The following is a 13,379-nucleotide window of genomic DNA, read 5'->3' as shown; positions in this document are numbered from 1 at the left end:
TTTCAGATAGCCAACATGGTTTCGTCAAGGGCAGGTCGTGTCTCACGAACCTCATTGAGTTTTCTGAGAAGGTATCTAAGCATGTAGTTGAGGGTAGGGCAATTGATGTGGTCTACATGGACTTCAGTAAAGCCTTTGATAAGGTTCCACATGGTAGGCTGATGGAGAAAATGAGAGGCATGGAATTGAGGGTGATTTAGCAGTTTGAATTAGAAACTGGCTTTCTAGAAGAAGGCAGCGAGTGATGGTTGATGGAAAATATTCAGCCTGGAATCCAGTTACTATTGGTGTGCCACAAGGGACCATTTAAGTTTGTCATTTTTATAAATGAATTAGACGCAGGCATAAGTGGATGGATTAGTAAAGTTGCAGGTGACACTGAAGCCGGTGGAGTAGTGGACAGTTTGGAAGAATGTTACAAGTTGCAGGGGGACTTGGATAAATTGCAGAAGTGGGCTGAGAGATGGTAAATGGAGTTCAATGCAGCTAAATGTGAGGTGATGCACTTTGGGAAGAATAACAGGAAGGCAGAGCACTGGGTCAATGGAAAGATTCGTGGTAGTGTGGATGTGCAGAGGGATCTTGGAGTCCATGTACATAGATCCCTGAAAGTTGCCAACCAGGTGGATAGTGCTGTTAAGAAGGCATACAGTGTGTTAGGTTCCATTGGTAGAGGGGACTAGTGGTGCTGGAAGAGCATAGCAGTTCAGGCAGCATCCAAGTAGCTTCGAAATCGACGTTTTGGGCAAAAGCCCTTCATCAGGAATAAAGACAGTGAGCCTGAAGCGTAGAGAGATAAGCTAGAGGAGGGTGGGGGTGGAGAGAAAGTAGAATAGAGTACAATGGGTGAGTGGGGGAGGGGATGAAGGTGATAGGTCAGGGAGGAGAGGGTGGAGTGGATAGGTGGAAAAGAAGATAGGCAGGTAGGACAAGTCCGGAGAAGTCATGGGGACAGTTACTGAGCCAGCCTTTCCACTGCGTACATACTGCACATTTCCACATTAGCACTCCCAGTATGACAGCATTCACACATCCACATTGCCACTCTATCAGTTCTATTGTGACTACCTCGCTCCCAATTAGGCAATTAATTGACTAAACTACAGAAAAGGTATTCCCAACTAACTAAACACAACCAAAACTCCCATATCACAGTTAAACTTTATACTCAAGACTATATTTCTTTTGAGAGCATGGTGTAAAGTTCCAAGCACCTTCCACTTGTTACAGCTTAACTGTGCTCCAAGGGTCAATCTTTCAACGTTGTTTTAAACGAAGTTAATTCATTCAATTCTCTGAACATAATCAAGTGGATTTGCAGCAGAAAGGCATCATCTGACAATTAAAACAAAGACTGAGGATGCAATCTGAAACTAACACAGAACATGTTAAAGAAACTCTAATAAGGAAGAAACAGATGCTGCCAGACCTGTTGAGTTTCTCCAGAATTTTCTTTGATTCTCCACAAGCCTTTTTCTTCAAATTGGGAATCCGTGTTCACTGGCACTCTGTTGGTTTAGTCCAAAAACAGTGCTTTTCTTCTTCTGTGCGCCTCTTATCGTGGATCTTCCCGAAATCTGTCTGACTCAAACTCTGAGAATCAGTATGCAGTTGCTTCCTCCTTTATGTCCAGGCACTGAAACTTGCTCCATACTTTCACTAAGTTTTCACCTGGGCCCCTTTCCCCATAGCATTCAAGTCACACAGGTTTATCGCAAGACAGATCTTGACAGAGATCTCACCCCTTTCTCTAAATGTCTCCATTTTATTTTGAATTAAAGGATTATAGTATCGTGAAGTCTGGAGTTTGGAACACAGCAGTGAATTAACCCATTGCTGTACTTCCATGGGTAAACTTTGGTACCCTGCAAACACAATGTTAGTGTCATTGTCATCCTAATCCTAATCATACATGTTTGTCAACTTCAGCAGCATACAGGCGAGGGACCTCCAGTCAAGTTAACCATGTAGACTACAGCTAGTCAAGCCCGACACACCAGAGATCTTCAGGCTGGCCTCTGTAGTGCCTCTAGAAATTAACTTGAGTTCAATGTGTTTAATATTTGGCTGAGCATTCATGATCTTGCAACATGAAAGCTATATGGAAACATAAATGCAGCAGGAAATTCATAACTTTGCTGTAAAGCTATTTTTGAACACGAGAGAAAGTGAGAACTGCAGATGCTAGCGAGTCATAGTCAAAAAGTGTGGTGCTAGAAAGCACAGCGGGTGAGGTAGCATCCGAGGAGCAGGAGAGTCGAAGTTTCAGACATAAACCCTTTATCAGGAATGGCAGGATAAGTCGGTTGCATAGGCACGTGCTGAGGAAGGAGACATGGCTCTAGTAGCAGGTTTGTTTCAGGAAGCGATTGAAGTGCTTCAGGGCAGAGGAGAAGACTTGGGAGGTGAAGTGGGAGAGAGACTCACTGAGACCCTTGTGAGGGAGAAGGAAAACTTCTTCAAGGTGGGCATCCAACGAACAGGCTTCGCTGTACGTTTTACAGCAACTGACAGAAAGTGAGGACTGCAGATACTGGACAGTCAGAGTCAAGAGTGTGGTGCTGGAAAAGCACAGCAGGTCAGGCAGTACCCGAGGAACAGGAGAGTTGACAGGTCAGTCATAAACCCCTCATCAGGAAGTGAGAGAGTGAGTGAGAAAGAGAGAGTGAGTGAGTGTGAGAGAGTGAGTGAGTGTGAGAGATTGAGAGAGAGAGTGTGAGAGTGAGAGAGTGTGAGAGAGAGTGAGAGAGAGTGTGAGTGAGTGAGTGAGTGAGTGAGTGAGTGTGTGTGTGTGTGTGTGAGAGAAAGAGAGAGAGAATGAGTGGGTGGGTGAGACTGTGTGTGTGTGAGAGAGTGTGTGTAAGTGTGTGAGAGTGAGTGAGAGAGAGAGAGAGTGAGTGAGTGAGTGTGAGAGAGTGAGTGTGAGAGAGTGAGAGAGTGAGAGAGAGTGAGAGAGTGAGAGTGTGTTGGGAGCTGAGACTTTAATTTCCTTGGTCTCCAGTGCAATAAAAAGCTCCTGCCCCACTGAACCTATCTCCGCATATTTGAACACAGTTCTGTACCCCTTGGTCCAGGAACTCCCCACATATATTTGAGACACCAACCATGCCCTCCACCTCCTCCATGACTTTCAGTTTCCCCAGTCCCCAACACAACCTCACCCTCACCCTCCTCCCCCACCCCTCACATTCTTTATGAAAGGCCTACATTTGAAACTTCAACTCTTCTGCTCCTCGGATGCTGCCTGACCTGCTGTGCTTTTCCAGCACTGCACTTTTCGACTGTATTTTAGAACATGGTGATCTCTGGGTGCGATCTTTGACTTTACTATCAACTCAGTCTAAAAATGTGGTTAGGTGAATTGGCCATGCTAAATTGCCCGCAGTGTTAGGTGAAGGGATAAATGTAGGGGAATGGGTCTGGGTGATTTTCTCTTCGGAGGGTCGGTGTGGACTTGTTGGGCCGAAGGGCCTTTTTCCACACTGTAAGTAATCTAAACTAATCTGCCTCTCTGTCTTTCTTGAGCCACACATTACATGCAGACTGGATTCCAGGCCTCCACCCATGCTATGAGGGATCATCAACTTTAGTCTGTTTTTTTTCTAACCCTCAGACCATAGGTTGTTACTTCCTCTCTGCCTCCTACAACAGATATGATCAGCAAATCAACTGCATAAAGAGTCAAATCTACACATCCTAACACATTATAGAATCACACCATAGCACTCCCTCAAATAGCTTTGTGTTGGCATTTTGTCAAATCAAAACAGCATCAAAAATCACAATTTAAGTGTGCAATAATGTCCAGAAGTAATGATATGTCAGCAAATAGTGAATACAGCTACCAATACATTCCGTATTGTCTTTGAAACTGTCCCTGCATGAAACTTACCTAATAGTGGCATCAAACTGCAGCATAGAAAGCAAACCAGATCAGTCGGATAGTTGAATTTTGTATTCTTGTTAAACTACTATTTGCACTGCAGACATTTCAAAACTGATCTTTCACTTTCATGATATGACAAAACCTAAAACATGCCCGTTCTGCTGATAACCCATTTCAGTAGTTTGTTGCAAGTGCTTACATTGTTTCTTTGCAAAGCTGTGTTAAAGCATTGTTCAGGGATGTACTTAACTACCTTCCAATAATGCACACCCAAAGACTGTCAAACACGTTCAGTTTGACAATGAAGCAAAGTTGCTCAGCATGCAATGAAGTTTCGTCCTTTTTAAACAGCCCTAGGCAACAACAATCAGCATATCAAAAGAAGAATCCAGCAGGCAGGTTTACTGCTCTGGCCAACTGCAATAATCACACTCACCAGAAACTTAATAATTGTATAAAGTCAAGGCCAATTTCAGCCATGGATCAGCAATTAAAGGGCCATATCCCTATTATGGCTGTCAAAGATCACAATTTGAAATGAAAGACAGCTCTCTCTTGGTCCCTGTAAATTACAACTGTTGCTGAGTGCCCAAACAGATCGCTTTCAAGACGAATGATAACAGTCAGTTCAAATTTTCAATTATACACACACACGCTTAGGAAGCACCATCAGCACATGTCAAAAGCCTGAAGGTATGTCTCATGAAAGTATGCCAGTTACATGCAAACAGGGGAACAAATGAATCAGCATCTAAGCCAAGAACTTATTCAGGTTTTGCTTACAAAAGCTTCTTTACTACTTTGTCTTTCTGGTCTCAACCTTTCCCCACCATCCCGGAAACACAATAGGGTTTCGCATCCTCACTTTCCAACTCAGTAGTCTCCACATACCAAAGGACAATTGCCCACCATTTTCAGCACAATGCCACCACCAAAGGGATCAACTTAACCTGTGTCCTTTCAGAATTTTAATTTGTCTGTTCCCTCCATGACATAATCATCTACTGTTTTGATCACCACCTACCATGCACTCTCCTTCACAAAGTATTTTCCTGGACATGTGCTGAAACTGTTCTCTTGCCTCCCTCCAGGACTTCAGATATTCTCACCATCCAAGTGAAACGACAAATTACTTGCAAATTATTATTTTAATTGCATGAATTAATTCACAAACCACTCTCTGTACAGTGTCCAAACATGAAGTTGGCCATCACTTTGCTGAACAGCTTTGTTCAATCCAGAGGCTAGATGCTGATGTTCCAGTTGCTTCCATTGGCTTACATTAGACGTACAGCATCACAACAAGCTATTGAGTTCAACAGTCCATACCAATGTTTATGATCCACTTCAGTCTTATCCCTTCAATTCTCATTTACATCAAACATCAGAATGCTCTATCTTCTTGTCTAATTTCCTCTCAAATGCAGTTGTACGATTCATTTCAACTGCTCTCAGTAGTCAGTCCTGCATACTTAACACGAGCATTGCGGAAAAAATAGACAGACAAACAAAGCTTTACATCTTTCTCTTAAACAGACAGGTCCAAGAATGCCAAACTTCTGAGGGAGCAACATATCATGCTCCTCTGCTGCAAAACATTTCCACATCAAAAGTTGTGTACTAGCAATCGACTGTGCTTACACATGAAAAGATGAACAAGAATTAGTCATTTGATCTTTCAAGCTTGCTCTGCCATTCAATAAGATCATGGCTGATCGGATTGTAATCTCAGATCTACATTCTTGCATCTCCGCAATAATCTTTCTTCCAATAGAACAGTAACTCATTGCCGCTTGTATTTTACAAAAAAAAGTGAAAAGTGTTTGAGTCACCATATTCTGGCACTTACATTAATAACAGAAATCATATTTTATTTTTTTTTAAATTATGAGAAGTTCATTTTTGAAGAAAACACAGGACCCACATTCTCCATCACAGTAGAAAGCCGACATAAAAACTGCCATCACGCCCATCTCATTGCCAAAAAAACCACTGTCAAACCAGGTCATTGGAATCCTGGGCCTGACCCATTACACCACCAAAGCTGCTGAAGCAGACCATCATTTTGTTGGAAGAAAGTGAGGACTTCAGATGCTGGAGATCAGAGCTTAAAAATGTGTTGCTGGAAAAGCGCAGCTGGTCAGGCAGCATCAAAGGAGAAGGAGAATCGACGTAAACATCATTTTGTTGGACCCACCAGGACGTGACCACAATGACGATGAGGAATGGACCACACCACCTCAGCCGCTGCAGCAATCTCCACTAGTAATCAAAAATCTATCAACCTCAACTTTAAAAATACTTTTAAAAAGAATTTGCATCCACTCTCTTTTGAGGAAGGAAATTCCAAAGACACTCAACTCTCAAGAGAAAAACGTGTCTCCTCATCTTTGTTTTAAGTGATTGGCTCCTCATTTTTAAACTATGACCCCTAGTTCCAATTTCTCCGAGATGTGGAAACATGCTTTTAAAATTTTATGCACACTTTGCATAATGTGCCTGCCGTAACTGCACAGGATACTCTAAATGGGGTCTAACCAATGTACAATATAGGTTTAGTGTCATCATCCCAGTCGACTGCATCATTGGACCTAAACCTGGGCGGAGAGATCACGTTTTGTTTTAGTTTTAACAAAGTAGTCTCTCACTGAAAAATAAGCAATGCTGCAGATTTTGCTTTTATAAGAAAACAAAAGTTTATTAATAAAAAAACAAAAAAAAGAGAATGAAACTAGTAGTCACTTATAATACAAATTCAAAGGGCAATTCCATTAATCCCAAAACACTTCTTTATAAATTGCAAAGATAAAAATGCAACAACTTTTTATTATACCCAAAACATACCCTCTGGTACAGTACCCAAATACACCATTTGTACAGTATTCACACCAGAGTCCCTATCTCAAACACCTGACTTGTGACAACTAGAATGGCGGATAGTTTCTTCTTGAAAGATCTTTATACACTTGAACCTAAACATACTGAATTTGGAGATGCCAGTGTTGGACTGGGGCGTACAAACTTAAAATCACACAACACCAGGTTATAGTCCAACGGGTTTAATTGGAAGCACTAGCTTTTGGAGCCACGCTCCTTCAAGGAGTTAATACTGAATGTTAAGTAGCCTCTTGAGGGTTTTATTTAAAATTTCTGGTCTGGAACTACCAACAATTCTTGATTCATGTAATCAAATTTTATTCTCAGCTTTCTTCTCAGTAACATTAATTAATACATCCATCTTCACTCAAAGAATTCGCAGCACTGCCCAAAATCCAGGGTAAAACTAAAAGAGAACTCTCTCTCGAAGCAACTGGTTGGCTCCTTTAAGTTTAAAAAAAATTCTCCTGACCTTCTAAACTGGAGCAAGCAAAAGCAGAAACTGCTGTAAAACTCAGCAGAAGGTCAACGTTCTGAAGAAGGGTCACTGGAGCTGAAATGGAAACAATGCTTTCTTCCCACGGATACTGGACCTGCTGAGTTTTCCAGTAATTTCTGTTTTTGTTTCTGATTTCCAGCATCTGCAGTTCTTTGGGTGTTAGTTTGTTTAGCTTCTAAACTGGAACTTGTTTATCTTGTTCAGCTGTAAAACCTTACTCCTGTAGACAAAAACTCAAATTCAAATGCTAGGCTTCAAACTGCTTTTAAATAAATCACTGTGGTCACAGAAATACAGGTTAATTATTAACTTATGGAAAAAAAATAAGTTTTTCACTATAGCAGAATATAAAATCCAAACTTACAACAAATTATGTTCTATATATAAATCACACAGCTTACATCACAAAAGGATAACTACTTTTCAATGCTGGACTTCTAAGAAGAATGCATGGGAGATGCTGAATTTTTTTTCTGGCTTTATCAATCAGGCATACCTTATAAAAGACCTTTGAAAATCCAGATAGATAACATCCAATACATTAGCATTATCTAATTTCTCTGTTAGTGCCTGAAGAAATGCACTAAGGTCTGTCAAGCAAAATTTTCCCTTTTGCCAGTTCAATTTGTGTTTTTAATTCTAGGTTCTATTGTGGCGTTCACCTCCAATAATGTTCCCATGAAGTTAATCAGAAACTTGAGAAACAAAAACTCGCTTCCAATTTGTGCAGCCTCCTGGACTAACACCAATTTCAGCTCACATGCAGTACCCAACATTTTCCCAACAGCTGGGGCTGGAAATGTTTTTGCTAATGCCATTAATAGCTTCTCACTCCACCTTTTGTTTACAGAGGAATCTCGATTATCCGAAGGACATGGGTGGACAGTATTTCCTTAAGATAATCGAATGCCGGATAACACAGTTTAGCCAAGCATCTGGACCTTGTGATCTTGTTCGGATAATCCAAAATTCAAATAACCGAATGTCAGATAATCAAAGTTCCTCTGTATTTTCATGCTCCATTACTACAAATGTTTCCATTGCACTATCATCCTTTGTCACTTAATTGCATCTACCTTTTATCCTAACACAGAATGTCTTCATCCATGCCTTGCTTAACAACTCTTATTGCCAGTTTTGACTTTTGTGCTAAGCTGTAGCTCAGTTGTTAGTACTGCAAATAGTCAGATGGTTGTGGGTTTAAATCTCACTTCCAGGACTTGAGCAGAAAAGTAAAGAGAAGTATTGATGATGAAATACTGAGATGCTGTACAGATGGAAGTGCACTCTTTCAGATCAGATGTTAAACTGAGCTACCATCTGTCTTCTCAGTTAGATGGAACAGTGCCGTGACACTAGCTTCTTACTGTGCCAGAATTGGACCTTGAATACTGATTTACTTCCATGCACAAACCATAAAAAAAATTCAAATCTGCAGTTTGAATCCACAACCTAATTTGGTAAATTAATCTTCATATACATTAATCAACTTGCTTTAAATGTTAAGTCTACAATTTTTGATGAATTAATTTGCAAAACGCTCCAAATTGAAAACCAAATTACTGCATGCCTCTCCAAGTGAATATTGAAAAGCATCTAGAATACATGCAAATACCAAATGAATATCCAAAACACAAGCTACAATTCAGCTTCTGATTGTGTCATAACCAGGCTCCAAATAAAATAAAAACATTTAAAGTATAATTTATCCAGTCAATGTCTTTTGGATCAATGAGAAACTGGCCTAGAAAACAGCAAGAAACAAAGAGAAAGAAATATAGAAATACACCTTTTACCTTGTTGTTACGCTTGGTTTGACATAGGCTATCGACCTTTGAGAGAACGAAAAGCCTCTTTTGTCTACCACCAATACGGATACTATACAAAATGTTTCCTCAGCATTCTGAATGTGTTTTTAAAAAAGTTCTTTCATGGAACTTACAAAGTCAGCATTTGTTGCCTATTTCTATTTGCCCTTGAGAAGGTAGTGGTGAGCTGCCTTCCTCACTGCACCAATCAATGATAGTTTCATAACACCGGTGCTGAAATCAGCTTTCATTTTTGGATTTTTATTAACTGTACTTAAATTTCAACAGCTGACATGCTGCAGTTTGAACTTGTCTAATGATGGCATTAAGTCTGAGCCTCTGGGTCACTGGACTGGTGAGAATACCATGACGCTACGTACTTCCCACAATGGCCTCAGGATAAACAAAAAACATGTTTGGCACGTTTACGACTTCAGGCTAATTGGTATGAAAAGGAAAAGGCATCTACTTGATGCATCAAGGGCACTCTTGGAGCCAGGGCGCATACGCATTAGCGATAGTAGAGGGACCATTATTTTTAATTTGCTCACAGTATGTTGGCTTCGTTGGTTGGGCCAGCATGTATTGCCTATCGTAAATGTACTGGAGAAGCCAGTCGTATTCTTTAACCGCTACAGTCCTTGGGTTATAGGGCTAATCACTTGCTGTAAGGAAGTTTCAGGACTTTGACGCAGTGACAGTAAAGGAACGGCAATACAGTTCCAAATCAGGATGATGAAATTATTGGGAGAAAGCTTGGAGGTGGTCTTTCTATTCTTGGTGACCACTTATTTCTATCCTGCATCACTGACAACCAAAAATTGAGGCACACAATCACAATATTTGATATTTCTGGTTACATATATAGACACAAAAACTGATGTAACTGAACATATGCACAAATCCCTCAAGACAACTATTTAAGCTTAGGTATCCATTGGATCTATAAGCAGAAAGCTCTAATATAGGCATGATATAGGCATTTTTACTTAAACTGCATTCCAATCTCAGAATTCCAAAGACATTAGAAAATTTGGGACTCAGTTACAGTAGAATGCTACAATTACATGACATTCACTGGAAAAAAAAGATCGAAATACCTAAAACCACTTTCAGAACTTGAATTTAAATTTATTGCAAAAACTGAAACCGAGTGACTGAAATTTATATCCTAATCAACTTCTCAGCAACACAGCGCAACACAACTTCTCAGACTTCAATTTCATTAAACACTTTCCAGTTCTGTTGTTTCACAGAGTAATATTGCAATGTAACGTTTGATTCACATAACTTTTACAACACAGGTGGTTTATTTCATGCCATAGTCCAAGCCAATGAAAATGGACAGAGATTGCTCAGCTTCATTTCACTTCAATGTCATCTGAAAAACATAAGGAGCATACCCCAACTCTTCTGGTCTGCTCACTGCTCACCAACGCACTGGACTGCCATTTACGTCATCTGCCACTTCACCTATCCTTCCCTTACATCACTCCACTAACATCAAACCACACATATAAACATATCATTTGGTAGCGGGTTTGAAAAAGGGTATGTACATTGTTTTACATCTAATTCAACTCAATTTTTATGGATTCCTCAGAGGGACACTGCACTCTGTGACTCCCAGCCACACTTGAAAGGTCCCAGAAAAAACAGGGAGCTACATCATGTTTGGGCAGGGGGTGGGGTGGGGAAATGTTATTGTAATTTCCAACAGAGCTGCAATTCAACAATGAACACTGCTCCTCTGAAGATCCAATCCATGCTCTTACCTTGCTATCTGATTAACGAATGGCTTCATTTCTTGAGGGTCATAAGCACGAGCAAAGGCCCAGCACACGTAGCAAGCTGCATCTCTCACGTTTGAGCCCACACTGCAAGCACCACGCTTCTCATCAAAAGTCAAGGCTTTGAGTATCACAGGTACAACTATGAAAGAAAAGAGAAAGTTTAAAAAAGCAGCTCTATGATTTTTGTTTGCAAATTTATGAATGGACTTCCACAGTTTTAGCTTGACAGACTACAGTTTTAGAATAACGGATGGAACATTTAAAACAGAGGTGAGGAGAAATTACTTTTCCCCAAAGGGCTGTGAATCTGTGAATTCAATATCCCAGAGAGTGGTGGACACTGAGTCACTGAATAAATTTAAGGTGGAGATAGATAGATATTTAATTCATAATGTGTGAAGGGTTATAGTGAGTGGGGAGGAAGTGAAACTGAGGCCATGATGAGATCAGCCATGATCCTATTATAGGGCAGAGCAGGCTCGAGGAATGGAACTACTGACTCCCTCCCTTAGTTTTCATGTTCTAAGACTGCTCCATTGCTTTCCTTTGTTACCTTAGCATGTGACTAGCCATTTTCTTCAGTATTCTTTGCTTAGAGTATTTTCTTGGCACCACGCTGAAGTAGAACTAACCAATTTTGCTTTTACAGGGTGGGGATTGCTGGTTTGGAAATCACATTTGCATATTCATCTGACACTCTAACAAAAGCACTTATATTGAGTCTTTGGAAAGGAAACAGTAATGTGAATTCTGTATGATTTGCTCTTTGCTGGATCAAATGTATAACACTCTTAGTTACTGATATCTATCTGCCAATGTTTTTGCCTATTCTAAAATTAGAAGCTCCTTGCATCCTCTTTAAAATCATTTACTAAGTACTCTCTCTCTTATTGTCAGTTAATTTGAATTTCCAAGAGCCTAAATTGAAATGTTGATGCACATCAATAGAAGTGGTCCTAAAACAAAACTTACTTTCAATCTTTCAGAGCAAATGCCACCACTCTTCCTTCCTGGTCCTTCTGCTTCTCTATAAATTTCTCCAGCCCTTTAACCTGTGCTTAAACTTTCATTTCTTTAACTCCAGTATCTTGAGCATCCTTCACTTCCTTTGTCCTTCCAAATGTAATTATCTTTTCAGCAAAGTAAGCCACAAGCTCTGAAATTCTTGTAAACCCTTCCATCTGTTCACCCCCAAGAACCTCTACAGAGCTCACTTCAAAGCATACCTCTTGATAGAAGTTTCTGTCAACTTTATTTAATAACTCTCATGTTCAACGTTCACTTTAGTCATTATTACTCAGTGGAGACATGGCTGTAGGGTGGAATGACCAGGAACACAATATTCAAGGGCAGTCAACATTCCAGAAAAATTGGCAAACAGGAAAAAAATACAGGTCAGCATTTTAATGCATTAAGATATCAGTGCGGTGGTGAGTAGTGATATAGGTACAATAGATCCTAATGTGAAATTGGGTGGGGTGGGAAAAAGGAACACCCAAGTCTCAGATGGGAGTTGTCTGTAAGTCCAAGAAGAGTTGCTTCACTGTAGGACAAAGAAGGGTCATTCAATTGCCAAGAGGTGATTTTAATCTGCTTATTAACAGCAGATTTAAAAAATCAGACATACAAGGGCAACATGGAAGACAAACTGTGTTAGGGACGCATTAGGGATTGTTTCTTTGAGCAGTACATTGCACAAGTCACCCATGAACAGGCTATTTTACACATCTGGTAATGAGGTAGCATAAATAAGTAGCGATCGCAACACAGTAGAATTTCAATTCAGTTTGAGGGACAGAACTCAACAGTCAAAATAGTGTCCCCAACTTAAATAAGGGCTATAATAGAGGTATGAGCAAAGAGCTGACCAAAAGAACATTGGCAAGCATTTAAGCAGATAGTTGTGACACGCAGCAAAAAATTTATTTTGGCCAAAAAGAAGAACTTGACAAGAAAAATGAATCACCTCTTGTTCAAAGTGAAGGCATTCATAGCAAGTGAAACTAAGTTGTAGGTCAGAGGATCGGGATTCTTTTTTTAAGGAATCACCAGTTGACTAAAATCTAATAAAAAGGGAGAAAATTTATTTTGAAAATAAATTGGCAAGAACTATAAACTTACACAGGTTTTAAAAAAGTAGATAATATGAACGTGAGAGCTTTGAAGGATATAACTGAAGATTTGAATATGGAAAACTGGGAAATCGCAGATAATTTAATCCAAAGTTTTGCATCAGTCTTCAAGGTAGAGGACACTATAAATGCCCCCAAAGATATAAGATAAACAGGATGCTAATGGGAGAAAGGTCCTGTAACAGTCTGTATCAGCAGGGATGAAAGCATTTGACAAACCAATGAAGCAGACAAGTTGCCAGGATCTAAGGGACTGCATCCATTGGTTTTAAAGGAAGTGACTGCAGACATAGTGGAAGCATGGGTGGAAATATTCCAGAGCTCTCTGGATCCTGGAAAGACTCCAGAGGATTAGAAAACCACCACTATGTGATGCCTTTGTTC

At 40.1% G+C, this 13,379-nt stretch overlaps 1 protein-coding gene across 2 annotated transcripts in view; it reads right to left on the bottom strand.

Moving 5' to 3' along the window:
- The window catches only part of tbcd (tubulin folding cofactor D), a 282,112-nt gene that overhangs the window by 133,525 nt on the left and 135,208 nt on the right, over positions 1-13,379 (bottom strand). For both annotated transcript variants that reach the window (XM_072558324.1, XM_072558323.1), the window contains exon 14: positions 10,846-11,002. In XM_072558324.1, coding sequence (XP_072414425.1) covers positions 10,846-11,002 — 157 coding nt within the window. The remainder of the gene's footprint in view (positions 1-10,845; positions 11,003-13,379) is intronic.

The sequence above is a fragment of the Chiloscyllium punctatum genome, chromosome 39, assembly GCF_047496795.1.
Source record: "Chiloscyllium punctatum isolate Juve2018m chromosome 39, sChiPun1.3, whole genome shotgun sequence".
NCBI lineage: Eukaryota > Metazoa > Chordata > Chondrichthyes > Orectolobiformes > Hemiscylliidae > Chiloscyllium > Chiloscyllium punctatum.
Note: the sequence above shows the minus strand (reverse complement) of the source record. Positions and strands in the feature narration are given on the sequence as shown.